The 18,677-nt window shown below is 35.7% G+C and overlaps 2 protein-coding genes across 16 annotated transcripts in view; both read left to right on the top strand.

Moving 5' to 3' along the window:
- cep126 (centrosomal protein 126) overlaps positions 1-18,160 on the top strand; it is a 29,078-nt gene extending 10,918 nt beyond the window's left edge. For 6 of the 15 annotated variants that reach the window (XM_087293325.1, XM_087293326.1, XM_087293324.1 and 3 more), the window contains 7 exons: positions 3,788-5,747; positions 7,702-7,857; positions 8,400-8,521; positions 10,193-10,247; positions 11,285-11,461; positions 11,622-11,686; positions 16,003-16,581. In XM_087293325.1, the coding sequence (XP_087149451.1) occupies positions 4,226-5,747; positions 7,702-7,857; positions 8,400-8,521; positions 10,193-10,247; positions 11,285-11,461; positions 11,622-11,686; positions 16,003-16,089 (2,184 nt within the window). In that variant the 5' untranslated portion in view covers positions 3,788-4,225 and the 3' untranslated portion in view covers positions 16,090-16,581. Of the gene's footprint in view, positions 1-3,787; positions 5,748-7,701; positions 7,858-8,399; positions 8,522-10,192; positions 10,248-11,284; positions 11,462-11,621; positions 11,687-16,002; positions 16,582-17,904 lie in introns of those variants that run through there. The other 9 variants (XR_015515136.1, XR_015515134.1, XR_015515131.1 and 6 more) reach the window with 2 other exon arrangements.
- Positions 1-18,677, top strand: part of yap1 (Yes1 associated transcriptional regulator) — a 376,699-nt gene that overhangs the window by 258,111 nt on the left and 99,911 nt on the right. The window lies entirely within an intron of this gene.

Genomic DNA, 18,677 nt, shown 5'->3' with positions numbered 1-18,677 from the left:
CAGACCAGCGTAACACTAATTTTCCCACTTTGCAATACGTTGTTTAAATAATAAATCCATTTGCGTCACTTTGTAAACTTGTGCTATTGTGCGCCTCAAACACATACATATTGCTTAATATTGTATGTATTGCTTAATACATACAGGATATACAGCAATACGCAAATAAGTTTACAAATGAAAAAGAATTAAAGGATTAAAATATTACAAAATTTATACTTTCTATTACTTTTTTATTCATGACAGTTTGCTTTTGTATAATATTATTATTAGTAGTAGTAGTATTTATTGTATGCATATTTATATTTCTTTTAATAAAAACAAGTTTAGATTTGTCCTCCTGTCGGGTTTTAGAGATGTATGCATCACCATATGGGGGGCATGGAAATTAGAACTGAATTTAGAAATAGTTTTGAAGCAAATCCTTGCGCTTAACAAACTAAATTAAATAAATAGGCTGATGGATGTCTGTGGAGTGCGTACAACATTGTTCTTTTATTCGTTAAAGTAAAGATGAGAAAGTAAAGAGGCCGAATGGGGGAAGCTCATTCTTTATCTTCGCGCAGATGGTCTGCTTAATTGTTTTCTCGCTAGTGAAGCTTTCAGTTTTTCCACTATCAAAGTCACCATGTAAATAACAAATGCACCATGGTGTGATGCAACTGACTCTTAAAGGGAATGGGAGATGAGACTCTGATTGGTTTAATGCACGGTATGCTCAAAACACACATATAACTCAATAAGTGAATAAGCACAACCCTGTTAGACCATGCGCCGGGGCACAGAGTACACAGAGTGTATTTTTACGTCCTTAAAATAGCAAAAGTGGATTCGGACACACCCTTAATGCTTTTGCGCCATGCGCTTTAGACTTTGCACCTAGATCAGTAAAATAGAGCCCTACGGGTAAGTGAAATGGTAAATACAGTAAGAACTTTCATGATGCTGCGTTTGCTGTGATACGAATTACAAAAGTGCTTGATTTAAATTAATAGTACTTTAACAATAAAGTTCTTGTGTTCATGAAAGAACCTTGAAGCTATATCCATATTGCAGAAATTAACAGTTCCGGAATGATACAGCCAACCAGGTGTTCAGTGCTCAAGATGAATAAAACATTATTAAAGGGATGATTACATTCTGTGATCATGAATACAATATAAGGAATATTTCTAATTTTTATAGGTGATTTACAGTCTAATTGTGATCAGCTTCCTGGTGCAAGTGATTCACTGGGCCGTGATTGTGTATGATGAAAGAAGCCTTTTTTACAAATTTGCTTAAGGAGTTTGTGTAGGTTTTAAGATTCAAATCCAACTGTTGGGGGAGGGGTGAAAAAGACATTGTAATTTTAGCCCAAGGCTCCTCCTGCCACAACACGCTGCTGCATCTTCTGAACAAACTGAGGTGTTTAAAGAGATGAGATCACACAAACGCATATTAAAAACACAGATACACATTCCGCGATCTTTACCTCAAACAAACATTCTTTCACTCTCACACACTTAGTTTATGTCCTCTTCCAGCTGGAATGTTACCTGCTCTGGCTTGTAGCCAACACATAATTTAATACAGTGAACTGTGAACAGAGCAGGATGCACAGAGTAATAACCCTATTTATAGGATAGATCTTTGGCTCAGGTCTTCTTGGAAATGTGTTCTATCCTGTGCACAAATGTCGTCAGACTTATGAAATACCCTTCGATGCCCGTGACCATTGTGCTCTGGCTGTCATTGGTTTTCCTTCTGGAAATTCGGTTAGCTATTATATTTTGTATTATATATTGCTGAGGCTTTCTGGTGCAGATGCAAAATTATAAATCCTTAAGACTTCGTTCCTCCTGCATAAATGTAGATTTGTCCTTGCTGTATGTAAAATGTAGAAAAATATAATATATTAGCTTTTATTCCAGTTTTCTATTTTATTTTATTTTGTCATATTTTGTATATTTGAGGTTTTAAAAAAAAATTTCAAGCAATTTAATTGATAAATTTACAAATAATTTATATTTCAAATAAATTCTGATTATTTTTGTCGATTAACTGTCTTTTCATTTGTTAATTCTGAAAAAAAATAGTTTCCACAAAAATAATAAGCTTTAAACACAGTTATAAAAATAATAGCTTAATCAGCCCCAATCTGTATAGAAATCTGATATATGGCAATATATGCAAATTACATATAATATACAAATTTTTGTTTGGATTTCACATTCAAAATACACTACCGGTCCAAAGTTTGGGGTCAGTATCACTCTAAAATTAATTATTATGATTATTTATTCATTCATTCATTTATTTTCGGCTTAGTCCCTTTATTTATCTGGGGTAGCCACAGCAGAGTGAATCACCAACTTATCCAGCCCTATTTATAGGATAGGGTACTACCTTCTGCGCCACCATGATGCCCATTATTATGAGTTATTTTTATCATTATTAATATTGTTATTATTAATGGTAATAGTAATAAAAACAATAATGACTGGAGTTTCATTTGAAACTATATTTGAAATTATGTACAATAAGAAAGCAGTTATTTAAACTTTTAATAAATATTTAACAATTCAACATTTTTTACATTTAACAAATGCTCCCTCGATGAACATAATAATAATTGAAAAAAATGACCCCATACTTTTCACCGGTAGTGTATATTTTAAAATATTGAAAAAAAAAAAGAGATACATTAAATTTATTTTTTTTTTAACCATTGAATTTACAAATATGTTCATGAATGATCAAATATATTAGCTTTAGTTCATATATACAGTTGAAGTCAGAATTATTAACCCCCCTGAATTATTACCCCCGTTTTTTTTTTTTTACCAATTTCTGTTTAACGAAAAGAAGATTTTTTCAACACATTTCTAAACATAATACTTTTAATAACTCATCTCTAAAAACTGATTTATTTTATCTTTGCCAAGATGACAGTAATTAATATTTGACTAGTTATTTTTCAAGACACTTCTATATAGCTTAAAGTGACATTTAAAGGCTTATTTATTCAATAACTAGGTTAATTAGGTTAACTAGGCAGGTTAGGTTAATTAGGCAAGTTATTGTATAACGATGGTTTGTTCTGTAAACTATAGAAAAAAATGTAGCTTAAAGGGGATAATAATTTTGACCATAAATTTTTTTTTTATTATTAAACACTGCTTTTATTCTAGCTGAAATAAAACAAATAAGACTTTCTCTAGAAGAAAAAATATTATCAGACATACTGTAAAAATTTCTTTGCTCTGTTAAACATTGTTTGGAAAATATTAAAATATAATTCAAAGAGGGGGTAATAAATTTGATGTCAACTGTGTGCGTGCGTGTGTGTGTGGGTGCGTGTGTGCGTGTGTGTGTGTGTGTGTGTGTGTGTGTGTGTATGTATATATATATATATATATATATATATGGGAAAACAACATGTCAAATGAAATGATGAGAATGGATTTCAATTTTTAAATATTAAAATAAGAACATATTTTACTTTATACAATTTTATTGTTTTAGCGTATATCTAGTTAAACAGATGCACCCTTGGTAAGCATAAAACATATCTATCATATACATTAAAAGTCTTATCGACCCCATTGATCTGTCTTTCTATTCATTGTAAAAAGTTGTTGCTGGAACGGACATTATTTCCCTTACAGTTAAAGATTAACTGACTATGTGTTATTTTCCATCCCTCTGCAGCTTGAATGCAACATGATCTCTAAAAAGCACTCAGTCTGTCAATATCAGTGCATAAGTGCTCTAATGTTTTTTTTTTTTTCGTATTGATTTTCAGGAGTATCTTGATACCCCACGTAGTGAGACAGAGAGTCTGTCTAGTCTGGACAGCTTAGAGAACGGAGACCCTCAGAAGAGCCATGACACTCCACCCGTTTGTAGCTCACAGCAAAGCACCACCTGTGCCCAGTCTTTCTACAATCCATTGGATAACCCTAAGCTTCAAGAATCCAACTGTCTTCCATCACCATTGAGACCATCTCACCCTACCTCTTCTATAGCTAAGAGTTTCCTGGAGGAGATTTTAAACAAGGAAAGTGATCTCACTGTTAACTCACATTCACTAAGGTATCATGAGTCAGCAGAGAAAAGCCGGAATCTCCAAAATCTCACGCAACACAGATTTGACAACTTGAAGGACCAATCACAGGCTTTCGACGCCCATGGTTGCCAAAAAGAATTGACTCAGCAGGACTTAGTGGCTAATTCAGAACATATGACTCACGATAATGACAGGAACGCTCAAGGGAACATTTTGAAAGACAAAGGAACTGCGGTTGCCCACTGCAAAACACAAGCCTTGCCAGATACCACACCCCTGGAATTCTCAAGTCTGACTAAAGACTTAAAGTCAGAATCCCAACAGCAGACAAGAGCCCTCGAGGAGAAGTATGCTAAACATTCATCAGTAATGCAGACCAGTCTTCCAACGGGCAGATGCAAACACAGCAACAGTCCAATTGAAGCCTTTTCAAGCTCAAATGCCCGTCTTAGCATAACATATCAGACTGACCTGAGTTCCCCAAACATACAACAAACAGAAGCATTGAGTTCTTCACAGTTGCAAAAACACAAACCATATGTAGATGAAGCCCCCAGGCTCAAAGCAGAATCCAAACCACTGTGCATAGAGGAAGCTATAGGCATAGATCCTAAAAATGAAACGGATGTCACCAAATTGGCAAAAGCCGGAATGTTGAAGTCTTCCACAGGCACAGAGGAACCTAACAGAACACCTGCAGACCCTGTGACCCATTGTCCGCCAAATAACGTCAGATTCTTGAAAGGAATTCTTAAAAACCATTTAAAATCCAAATCCGCAAACGTCAAATTCACGTACACCCCTAGCCATTTGCTTTTCACCAAGGAAGTGGCCATTTTAATCCGGGACAGCGTAGAGCTGGCAAGGGCAAAACTCAATGAGCCTGAGAAAAAACGAAATATTAAGAAGAAACTGCGTTGGTTTGATGAAGTACATAGAGTTGAGGGGGAGGAACGAGTGTTTGGCGACCCCAACAGACATGCTAACCTGCCTCAACAAACCCATAAACAGCTTTCTGCAGATCACTCGGACCATGTGAATTTACTCACAGGGGTATCAAAGAACATCTCCAGTAAGACCTCTGCTGTCCCTGCTGGGCCCCAATCCACTAGACATGCCTGGGCAGATGTAGGGCCCCAAGAAAGCCGTGCACAGGAGCATATCAAGGAGCCCACCTCTCAAAAAAGATCCCTCTGCATTGGGGGCCCAAGGACTCCCCGGAGAGTGCGCTCAGCCAGAGTCTCCTCGTGTCCCGTTACCTCCCGGGCCAGGAAGGGCACTATCATCAGGCCCCAATCTGCCAGAGAAGCACAACATGTGGCCAAGACCCAAGGGAAAAGTTTGGTACCTCGCCCCCCTCCAAAACCTGAAGTGGCGGAGGTTGACCTAGCTGAGTGTCCCGTGTACATTTCCAAGGCCGATGAAGGTGTACAGACAATGTACAAAGATGCTCCAGATCTCCAGAATGTAGTTTCTCCGCCTGTCCTCAGAACAGATGGTATCTGTGCTCCAGCGCCACTTTGCTATACCTACGGCCACGAGGCGGGCGTCTGTTCTCTCTCCCCTCCAGATGCCCTTGCAGACAGTGGCAGGCGCAGGTGTGGAGAGAATGGGATCTGTTTGGACCGGACTCCAACAGATGAAGAGATTGCACTTCTTTGGCATGGAGTTCGAAGTGCTCTCGCCACTAAAGACGGTAAAGATAAATCCCAAACTCTGCATTTCTCTACTAACACCAAGTTGAGCAACCTTTTAAACAGTTGAAACAGTCTGTTAATAGCATAAAAGGAAATTACAAACAATAGAATAAATAAAATAGAAAAAGATGCAAATAAATTAAACAAAAATACATAATAGCTAATATGTTTTTATCTATATTTAACTTGCCATGAAATGGCCTATGTTGCTTATGTGGCAATAAATAATAAAAATAATAGCTTTAAAGAAATTGAATCAAGCAATCTAATCTTATTTAATTTTTTTCTTCACTGTATGAATTAAAAATACACTGAATCCTTAGTAAAGTTACTATAATTGTTTAGCAAAGAAAAGTGAATCAATCTTTCATTTTCTTGTGATACTTTCTAGGCATGGCTTGTAAGATTCTAACCGTATGATAACCTTGGATAAAAATATCACTATATTGTGATTACTGCTCTAAAATATATTCTTTTTAAATGTCTGGGTAAAAAACAAGAACTTTTTACTACTTTGAACACAACGACTGCGTCCGAAATTGCATACTTATATTCTATATAGTGCGCTAAAAACAGTATGAAAGCTGAGTTATATGTCCGAATTCAAAGAAATCGAAAAACAGGATGCGATAAGTACCAGATGACCTACTACTTCCGACGGGATTTGAAGTGCGCATCTGATGGACGCTACGCTATCTCATGATGCACCACGAGAGAAATCATGAATGGGAGTGAAGCTGGTGTTTCCCGTGAACATGATAAAACGGCGGATGTAGTACAACCGAGCTTCATTCATACCACTCACATTCATAACGTACTTTTCTATTTGTTGAGTTGTAAATTACAATTCAAATGCAGTACAACAATGCAGATTTTAAATGCAGCCAATATATTTTATTTATTTCGCAGTATTGTGATTACCGCTCTAAAATATATTCTTTTTATATGTCTGTGTAAAAAACAAAAACTTTTTTCCCCTTTGAACACAATACATTTTCATTTGAGAAAGTTTTAAATATTGTGGAACAGTAACATGTCAGGCTAAATAATTCAAATGAATCATTGACTTCTGTTGTATTTGTTAGTTGCAAAAAACGTTTTTTTTTTACAATTTAAAATGGCTCCTTTGGATATCTTTCTGCTGGAGAGATATTGTTGTCCTAAAGCATAACCAAAAAAGTATTTTACATATACCGTAGGAACGGTAAAACAGAAAATGTTTTCAAAGGTTTTAAAACCTTGACTTTTCCTGACCACTGTATATCTTGAAAACAGTTATCATCCCATGCCTAGATCCGTTACACCCCTAGTTGGAACACTCCTTAACAAGTTTCAGCAAATATTAATATCATTAGCAACTATTTATTACCTCAGTATTACTGTGCTTTTTATTCTTTGCAAACATCACATTTCGGAAATAATTGCTTACCTGCTGTGGAGACAAGAAAGATTTTCAGTAGGTTTCTTTCTACAGACAAGGAACATTTCAGCCACATATTACAAAACCAACAGTCATGAATGGTCGGCTTCTCATGAACTTTCCCTGCACCTTGTCATATAGTCAAATCAGAGTCGATTGAAAGAACTGAGCTCCCTTTGTGGGTCGGCAAGTTCAGCAGCTTTGTTTGAGCTATTAGAGGGATATTTTTCTAGAGTTTTTGGAAAAGTGTTTTTTGGTGTTGGATCAATAGAGTGTGTTTTCTTTGGCCCTCAGCTCAGCGCTGCACCACTTGGGATTACTACTTGGTTGAAATTGATCCATTTAATGATGGACTGTTGCTCCTCAGGGGTCAATTATTTTTTTATAACATCAGGAAAAGTCGTTGTTTTGTCGACATAGACCTCAAGAACAGGAGAAGTGGCTTTCATACTTCGGGACCTTTAAGTTGAACTGTCTTCTTTCTTTTTTTGTCTTTTTTGTGTTTCTCTCTCTCTCCTTCTGAATTGATTTAGGTGACCCTCAAAGTTTTCTGGCTCACAATGGCCCGTTGTCTCCTTCGCCTCAAGTCTGTGCCAGTCTGTCCCATGTTACCATCAATGGTGATAGTCTGATCAATGGTGTCAAAGGATCCTCAAGAATGGGGGGCTTTTTCTTGTCTTCCTCTAATGGTAAGGCTCTATAGGTTTGTTTAATTAATGATGTCAAAGGGCATTCAGTGTCCAAAAAGCTAGGTCATTTCCACCTGCCAGCTCATAATGTGATCAAATTGCTAATTGTTTCACTAGAGTTGTTTAAATTCACTTAAAGGAACAGTTGACCCAAAACAGAAAAGTCTGTCATCATTTACTCACGCTTCACTTGTCCCAAACCTGAGTGACTTTTTTTTCTGTTGAGCACAAAAGAAATACATATTTTAAAGAAAGCTAGAAATTGGCAACCATTGACTTCCATAGTGTTGTTTTTTTTTTTTACTATGGATGTCAATGGTTTTTCAGCTTCAAAATAACTTCATTTTTGTTCAACTAATTAAAGAAACTTTGGGTTCTCTTGATGGTGAGTACATTTTCATTTTTGGGTGAGCTATCCTTTTAAATCCACAGAGCTTACTTATGTCCGTACCTCAAGAGGTTAAGCTTTAGATACTCTGGTGTAATAGCCTATCTTTGAGATAAAGTGTTCTGCTAATCGGTGAGTTTCTGCTATTAATTAGTGAGAAGTCCTATAAGGAGACAGGCTATGGAGAGTAACATGGTGAAGAACCGAGTTCCAGTGGAAAACAGCAGAATCCAAACTACAGGAGCAACACAGAGAAAACCCAGCATTTCTTATCAGGTGAACATGCACGTTGTGGATATTGACAGTAAATATTATCACAATATGTTTGGGGATTTTGTTTGTATAACGATAATTAAATTATATTAGTGTTTTTGTGGCATGTTAAAGGAACACTCCACTTTTCGAAGGCTTGTTTTGGGTTAAACGGTCAAGTTATACAATTTTTGAATGCATTCAGGTGATATCCGGGTTTATCGAAAGCAATTTTAGCTTAGCTTACCTTAGCATAGATCATTGAACTGGATTAGACCATTAACATCTCAATCAAAACAATAATAATTTTTCTATTTAAGCTTGACTGTTTTGTAGGTTTATTGTGTACTAAAACTGACGTAAAATGAAAAGTGATAGGAAATATACTCTCATCCCAGCATAATAATCTTAAGCCATACTATGGCTGCAGCAGGTGCAATGATATTATACAGCTCCTGAAATCAGTCCCCAGCTTGGTAACCTAAGGCAGTGTGATGAGCCAATTGCACAGGGAGCATGTTGCATAACATAATTTCTCCTGCTGCAGAGTGTTATTTTAAATGACAGATAAATATGACACTACAGGGTATCTGTGGGGTCTTAAAATGTCTTAATTTCGAAAACCAAAAAATTCAGTAAATCCAGTCAAATATTGGGTTGTAAGCCTTAATTCATTTTAAATGGGTGCTAATTTTCCTATGTCCATGTAAAGCTATACCCAATTGGGCCAGCACTCATCCAATCACTAACAATATATTTCAACAAAAAGTTTAAGAAACATTTATTTATTAACTCTATTTACTTATTAACATAGTTTAATTATCTTCCTTATACTAATATTTGTTTTTAATGTTTTAAAGGTTTTACTTTGGGTATTTAAAAAGTCTTTAGCGTTTAGCCTTGTGTAAGTCTGAAATTTCATTCATTCATTCATTTTCTTTTCACCTTAGTCCCTTTATTATTATATGAGGTCGCCACAGTGGAATGAATCATCAACTAATCCAGAATGTTTTACACTGTCGTTCTCTTCCTACTGCAAACAATCACTGGGAAACAAACACACACTCTTATTCACACTCGTACAATACGGACAATTTAGCTTACCCAATTCACCTGTAGCGCATGTTTTTGGATTTATGGGGGAAACCAGAGCACCCGGAGGAAACCCACACAAACACGGGGAGAACATGCAAACTCCACACAGAAATGCCAACTGACCCAGCCAGGGCTCGAACCGGCTATCTTCTTGATGTGAGGTGATTGTGCTACCCTCTGCGCCACTATGATGCCCAAATTTTATTCATTATGGTCTTAAAAAGTCTTAAATATGTCTTGATTAAATCTGTAGAAACCCTGCATTAAAAATGTGAGTAGTTGGTGGCATAATCCTGCCTTAATGTGTGATTCATGGAATAATTCTGTCACAAAACACTTCCTATCACTTTCTATTTTAACAAATCATTTAAATGAAGAAAATTAATTCAGGAACAAATCATCACAATGTTTCTCTTAGATGCATAAATGTCCTTCTCCAGCTTTGTATGGGTTGATTGAGAAGCACTGCTCTAGTTAATTAAGTGTGTGCGTGTGTGTTTGTATGAGTGTGTTGTGTGTGATGACATTTTAGCTTTGTTTGAGTAATCAATGATGCTTTTGGCATCGTTTTTGTTCATTAACCATTCATTTTTTTAACAGGTCACTGTGCCAACTCACCATCTAAATAAAAATGGTCATGCAGTAGACAGTGAAGGTAATTATAATGCAAATTGAATTAATGTATATCAATATACTATTCCCTGTTATACCGATACATTTACAAATGTAATAACAATTACAACAGGGCATAATCGGGCAAGAAAGATTTTTAAGCATGTGAATCATTATGTTATCTCATGTAATTTATAATTTGAGGTGCAGAATAATTTTAAGAAACATTGAACAACCAAAATGAAACCCTTATTTCAAATTCTCATGTAAAGTAATAGTAAAGTTTATTTACATAGCACAATAATCTTGAGTTTTGCATCGACCAAAGTACTGAACAAAACCAACAAAACAAATTCTAATATAATAGAATAAAAACAACAATAAAAGTTGTGATATAATCATAGTATTACCATGTTCTGTTATTACTTCTGTTATTATTAAACAATCTGAGAAATTGTTTTTCATATACCTTGACAGATCATAGTGTCCATAGTTGTCAGAATCCAAATAAAGTATAATAATTTTAGTACCATTTGACTACACATTATATAAATGGCTTGTTTAATGGCTTATTTAGTTAATTAATATATTTTTAAATATTAATAATAAATTTATTCTCTTTTTTATTCATTCCTCCATTCCTTTATTCATTCATTTTAATAATATTTGCAATTTTTGCTTGTATTTAAAAGTCTACTGCTTTATCTACTATTTTTACTACTTTATCTTTTTATTTATACTATAATAAAATATATTATAAATAACCTTTTTTACTGCAATATATTTTTTTAAATAATAAGTTTCTGTGATTACAAAGTGGATATCTTTTCCTAATTTTACAGCATGGTTACTCCCCAGTCTTTAGTGTCACACCATCCTTCAGAAACCATTAAAAAACATTTATTATAAAGTTAAAGAGCTTAAAACAATTCTGCTGTGCTTAATATGCTTGTTTAAACTGTAATGTATTTTCTTCTTGGTCATTTGATTCATTTATTTAATGTACCATTAATCTATTGTGACATTATAGTAATTTTTTGTTGTATAAAAATATACACTTATGCTATTTTTTTGTAACAGGCCCAGAGGTATCAGACGGTGCTCATGAAGTTGTGGATTGTCCTCAAGCCCATAAGTCCTGCATTGGTTCGACGGTTCCTCAGAACCAGAGAACACATTCCCTCAACATCGGCGCTCTGTCGCTGGAGGAGCAGAAGATCCTGCAGTCCCTCGAGAGACTCAATCAGCGCCTGCAATGTCAGCTTCACTTTAAACTGTGTACATTTAGTAGAACAGCTTTTAATTTGGCCCTGTGTGTGTGCATTTCCTGTTCTGATGTTTTCAAAACATCAACAGCTGTGTTTGCTGGCACATCTAGCAGCTCATGTGACTTGATAACTTCTGCTTGATTTAACAGATGTGCAAGATACAGCTGCTGGAAACCCAACAGTGAGGGGCATCTTTGCTTTGGGTCCTGCATTCGTGAGTATTTAATTCATGAATAAAGTATTTCCTTTACTGTAATGTATGTAATTAATTTTGCTTACTCTTTGCCACATTAAATGTACATTTGATATTAGGGATGTAACAATATTGTAAATACCGTCATACCGCAATAGTAATTTTTTTCAATATTACCGTAGGCGCATGACTCAATAAAACTGTATTTCTGAGAAAAGTTTGCTTAGGCGAATGAAGCGAACAGGAGGTAGCGGGAACTACAATTCCCATCAGCTTAGGCGTGGCCATCATCCTTTGCGGTCTGTTGTCACTACATATCCAGTAATGCGGAAATGGAGTGTGTTGCTAGTAGCGGGGAAGAAAAAGAGCTGGAAAGGATCGAACCTAAAGCGGGTTTTAAATCGGATGTGTGGAAGCATTTCAGTTTCTTTCTAAAAAGATACGAAAAAGGAGAAAAGGTGACAAAGAAAAAAACAATATGCAGGCACTGCCAGACTGTGGTGAAATATAAGTCGGGGAATACGACTAAAAACAGTCATGGGGACTGCAGAACACAGCATACTTGTCAGATTGATGCAGACATTGACTTGTACCGCAAAGAGACCTCTATCTCACTCATGGCTTGTCCTCTCAAGTGGTGGAAAGACAATGCACAACGTTACCAACTGCTGTCAACCTTGGCTGAATCATCTCTCTCTGTCCCAGAAACCTCAGTCCCAAATGAGAGGGTTTTTTTCTGTTGCAGGAGACATGCCCAGAGATCCCAGCTTTTACCAGATTATAGCTATATGATAATTTTCCTTAAAAAACCCATCTCTATCTAAGTGAGTGCGTGATTAAATGTTGAATGTGATGAGTTTTCAACAATACTAAATTGAAACTTTATTTTTTTTATATGGTTTAATAGTTTTATGTAATTAAAATTGAAAAATTGAAGTTCTTGTTTCGAAACTTACAGACAGATGGCTAATTTGTATGTCATTAATATGTTCAGTGCTAAGGTAAATAAACACTTTTGGCACTTTTTTCGAGTCTTTTTATTAGTTTTGTTTTTCCTGTAAATTATTCAATAAATACCGTACCGTGCCGATATACCGAGGAATTATTGTACCGTAAAATTCTGATACTGTTACATCCCTATTTGATATAATATGACACTTTCTCTGATATTGGAAATATTCCTCAGAGATTTTGGTCAGAGATTTTTTGACATGATAGCGTCACGCAGTTGCTGCAAATTTGTCCGCTGCACATCCATGATGCAAATCTCCTGTTCCACCACATCCCAAAAGTGCTCTATTAGATTGAGATCTGGGGACTGTGAAGAGCTATTTGAGTACAATGAACTCATGTTTAAGAAACCAGTCTGAGATAATTTGCAGTTTATGTAATGGCATGTTATCCTGCTGGCAATAGCCATCAGAACATCGGTACACTGTGGCCATAAAGAGATGGACATGGTCAGCAATAATATTCAGGTAGGCTGTGGCATTGAAACGATGCTCAATTGATACTAATGGGCCCAAAGTGTGCCATGAAATTATCCTGCCCACCATTACACCACCAGCCTAAACCATTGATACAAGGCAAGGTGAATCCATGCTTTCATGTTGTTGACGCCAAATTCTAACCCTACCATCCGAATGTCGCAGCAGAAATGGAGACTCATCAGACCAGACAACGCTTTATCAATCTTCTATTGTCAAAGTTTGGTGAGCCTGTGCGAATTATAGCCTCAGTTTCCTTTTCTTAGCTGACATGAGTGGCACCCGGTGTGTTCTTCTGCTGCTGTAGCCCATCTGCCTCAAGGTTCGATGTGTTGTGCATTCAGAGATGCTGTTCTGCACACCTCGGTTGTAACGAGTGGTTATTTGACTTACTGTTGCCTTTCTATCAGCCCGAACCAGTCTGGCCATTCTCCTCTGACTGCTGGCATCTACAAGGAATTTGCGCCCACAAAACTCCCACACACTGGATATTTTCTCTTTTTAGGCCATTCTCTGTAAACCCTAGAGATGGTTGTACGTGAAAATCCCAGTAGTTTTTCTGAAATACTCCGATCACCTTGTTCGACACCAACAACCATGCCGCATTCAAAGTCACCTAAATCAGCTTTCTTTCGCATTCTGATGCTCAGTTTCAACTACAGCAGATCGTCTTGACCATGTCGACAGGCCTAAGTGCATTGAGTTGCTGCCATGTGATTGGCTGATTAGAAATTTGCGTTAACGGGCAGTTGGACAGGTGTACCTAATAAAGTGGCCGGTGAGTGTACTATACATTCACATTCATGTTGGAACATGCATATGGGTCAAAAGAGATTATGGGTTTTCAAATATTAAAACAATAATAGTGTAATACAGCCTTTCACCCAGCCGTTAGAATGTGCTATGTCATTACAGAGTGATATCTAGTGCATTTTTAGCATGACTTGTTGAAGATATCATTCAGTGTAACAGAAGTTTATTTACAAATAAACAACTTTAATGAACAAAAAGAGTATTTAAAGAGTTTCCTTTCAAAAAGGATTATTAGCTCAATTATTACTCATCCTCAAGTGATTCTAAACCTTTATGAGTTTCTTCTGCTAAACACAAAAGAAGACATTCTTAAAAGCTGAAAACCTGTAACCATTGACTTTTATAGTAGGAAAAACAAACGCTATGAAAGTCAATGGTTACAGATTTCCAGCTTTTTTTTTTAAATACATTTATTTTTTGTTCAGCAGAATAAAGAAACTCAAAAAGGTTTGGCATAAGTGAAGGCGGAGAGTATATGATGAGGTTATTTTCAATATTGGGTAAACTATCCTCTAATGCAGATACCAAAATCCCATATTCGACTCATTTGCAATGTTTGTACAGTTATGTAGAAGAAATATCAGTTTGACATGATATGCAGTGTGTTCGTTTATGAATATTTCTATTTGTAACGTTTGTAAATTTGCACCATAGTTTGAAAAAAGTCGGGAAAGTGGGTCAGTCCAGCTTTGTTTAGGTGGTAGTGTCGAGTAGCAAAAGAGGAAAGGGTTTGCATGAAAAGAGCAGTTTCATTACCTATACGTGCTGATTTTCACAGCAGCAAGACAAACACAGAAGCAGGGGAGATAGACAGTGATTTAGAGAGCAGAATCTACAGCGGACCTTAGAGCTGTGTGGAAGTGGAGGATTTTCAGTCCATAATATTGTCGTGATATTAACATTCTGTAAACTTATAAAGTATCATTTTGACCAAGGTACAGTTGGAGTCAGAATTATTACCCACCCGTATTATTAGCCCCCCCTGTTTATTTTTGATTGTTTATTTCTGTTTAACGGAGAGCAGATTTTTTTCAGCACATTTCTAAACAAAATAGTTTTAATAACTCATCTCTTATAACTGTTGTATTTTATCTTTGCCATGATGACAGTAAATAATAATTTCATTCATTCATTCATTTTCTTGTCGGCTTAGTCCCTTTATTAATCCGGGATCGCCACAGCGGAATGATCCGCAAACTTATCCAGCAAGTTTTTACACAGCGGATGCCCTTCCAGCCGCAACCCATCTCTGGGAAACATCCATACACACACACTACGGACAATTTAGCCTACCCAATTCACCTGTACCGCATGTCTTTGGACTGTGGGGGAAACCGGAACACCCGGAGGAAACCCATGCGAAGGCAGGGAGAACATGCAAACTCCACTCAGAAATGCCAACTGAGGTTCGAACCAGCGACCCATCGACCTTCTTGCTGTGAGGCGACAGCACTACTGCGCCACTGCCTCGCTTAAATAATAATTTACTAGATAATTTTCAAGACAATTCTATACAGCCTAAAGTATCATTTAAAGGCTTAACTAGGTTAATTAGGTTAACTAGGTAGGTTAGGGTAATTAGGCAAGTTATTGTGTAATGATGGTTTGTTCTGTAAACTATCGAAAAAAAAATTGCTTAAAGGGGCTAATAATTTTGTCCTTAAAATGGTGTTTAAAAAATTAAAAACTGCTTTTATTCTAGCCGAAATAAAACAAATAAGACTTTCTCCATAAGAAAAAATATTATCAGATATACTGTGAAAATTTCCTTGCCCTGTTAAACATAATTTGGGAAATATTAAAAAAAGGAAAAAAATTTCAAAGGGGGCTAATAAATCTGACTTCAACTGTATATATTACAGTATATAGAGGAAAAAATTGTTAGTTTTCCATATATGGAAGTGTATTATGTAATATACTGCATTCAACATTTCATAATGTTTTGTCAGGGTTTGGCCATGTGTTGAGGGGAAGTGATTTGTGACCTGCTCATATCTCATATTTATGTCCTTTCTCTCTCTGTTCTCATTCCTGTAGAAGCAGCAGTGTGAGACTGTGAGTGTCTGCACGCGAAGAAGAGGAGCTTCTGCTGACAGTCATATCCGAACACAACAGCGTTTCTGACTTCACCTCCTATCATCCACCACTCCCTCAACAGCACTTTCAAAACCTTAAGACCTTATGATTGCTGAGGCGCACTTAAAAACTGTATGTGAGAGGTACAGAGAGCATTATTAGATTTTATCCTATGTGTAAACTGACTCTGGAAGCACACATAGTGCTTAAAGGGTCAGTTCACGTTAAAAGTGAAAATCGCAGTGAAACCTGAAACACAAATGAAGATGTTTTTGATAAAACCTGATAGTTTTCCATTCTTTCATTGAACGTCAGTAGAAACAAAAACTTTGAAGGTTCTCAAATGCTATGTGAATACATATGAATCAAGGAGGTTTTTCAAGACTTGTTGAAACTAGTGCTGTCAAACGATTAGTCACATTTAATTGCTTCCAAATTAAAAGTTTGCATTTATCATATTTATTGTTTACTATATAATTGCACACTCACAGAAACACACACATATATGTGTGTGTGTTTGTATATCAACGCAATCTTACGTCAATTCGTTACTTTTTGATTTAGTAGCTAATTTGTATGAATGCGTACAATTCCATTCATACAGTGTAGTACAATTTGCTCATCAACCAATGGTGGTTGGGTTTAGGGGTGGGGTTGGTTGCCACGCCTCCTTTTTAAAATCCTAAAATTTGTACGAATTAGCCACTAACCAAACATAAAATAGTTACGTTTTTTTCGTGAGATCAGGCTGTGTGTGTGTGTGTGTGTGTGTGTGTGTGTGTGTGTGTGTGTGTCTCTGTGTGTGTGTGTGTGTGTGTGTGTGTGTGTGTGTGTGTGTGTGTGTGTGTGTGTGTGTGTGTGTGTGTGTGTGTGTGTGTGTGTGTGTGTGTGCGCGTGTTTGCACATGTGTGCGTGTGTGTGTTTGTGTATTATATATACTACCGGTCAAAAGTTTGCTCGCCAAGGCTGCATTTATTTCATCAAAAAACAGCACAAATAGTAAAATTGTGAAAAATAACTGTTCAAAATTTGTTTATTTAATAATTTAGTTTAATAGTTTATTAAGTAATTTAATAATTTATTCCAGTGATTGTAAAGATGAATTTTCAGCTTCATTACTCCAATCTTCATGAGTCACGTGATCCTTTAGAAATCACTCTAATATTATTTATTGTTGTTGTTATTATCATTAATATTAATATTATTATTATGATTGGTAATGATAATGAAAGCAATAATGACTGTAAAAATCTTTTCATTTGAAAATACATACAATAAGTAATATAAATAAATATTTAATAAATAAGTATTTTACAATTTTTTTTACATTTAATAAATGCCGCTTTGATGAACAGAATACTTTTTTTAATTATTAAATAATATTGATAATTTACATAAACAAAAAATGACGTATATTTATATTAATATATAATATGTATTAGATATAAGAGATTTATATCTAATATATATTTTATATTAATAGAAATACACATGTCATTATTTGTTTTATATATGTTTGTATTTATTTAAACAAATATACATGTGTGCAAATATATTATGTAAATATAAACTGTTTTTTGGAAGTAAACGTGAATAATCAGTTGACGGAACTAGTTGAAACATGATCGTTTTATTTGATGAACAGATTTAATTTGGTATTTTAGGTTGTGATTCCATGCTTATATTAAGTTCTGCACTATTTGTATGTGGGTTTATATGGAAATAATGACCACATTAAATATTTTCATCATATATATGTATTGGTTGTATCTCGTCATAATTGTTGCACTGTTGCATGCACTTCTAATGGGGAGACAGAATCCTGTTTCATTAAAATGATCTTCATTTGTGTTTTGAACTAAGGACTGACGGGTTTGGAATGACCTGATGGCAAGTAAATGAAGATGGAACTTTTCTTTTTTATGTTGTAAGAACACAAGTTAAGAAAATGTATTTTATGTGTTCATGCATTATTGGCCTTCTTAAGGCTCATATTTATTTTTTTAATTTATGATTCTTAATATATTTTCATAAGAATCGCTGCTCATGTATCCATAGTAATATTTTTATTCTACATCACCTTTGCTCTCGAGGGAAAATAAATACATTTGGAAAGTTTTGTTTTGCTTTGTTTTCTTAGTGTCAAAAGAGCATAAAGGACTTTTTGTGCAAGTTGACCTCAGTCAAGTGTCGGTTAAGCATAAAAGATACAGATTTACTTTGTAAAATCGTGACAGGTTTTTCTGGGTGTGTATTTTACGTTTGAGCGTGTGTGTTGACCTGTGTTTGTGTATGTGTGTGTGTGCATGCATGGGAAAGCTTATCTAGGTGTGTGACAGTGACATTTGAAGTACTATTAATTACGACAGCGCATTGCAGACTTGCTGCACAGGCTTTGCAGGAAAAAGAAGTCAAAACCAGCACTATACTTTATCCGGATGCTCTTGTCCCATCACCACCCTGTAACTGTCATCATGTCAGGTAACCCTTCTGTACAAAGCTTGCCATTCTTGTTATACTGTTCTGCACAATCAGTTGATTTATTAAGTCAAGACTAATATATATATATAGGTGAGGCAGTGGCGCAGTAGGTAGTGCTGTCACCTCACAGCAAGAAGGTAGCTGAGTCGCTGGTT

Source organism: Danio rerio, chromosome 18 (assembly GCF_052040795.2).
Source record: "Danio rerio strain M-AB ecotype USA chromosome 18, GRCz13ab, whole genome shotgun sequence".
In the NCBI taxonomy this organism is placed as follows: Eukaryota; Metazoa; Chordata; class Actinopteri; order Cypriniformes; family Danionidae; genus Danio; species Danio rerio.
The sequence above is the reverse complement of the archived record's forward strand: the minus strand, read 5'-3'. Positions and strand labels throughout refer to the sequence as shown.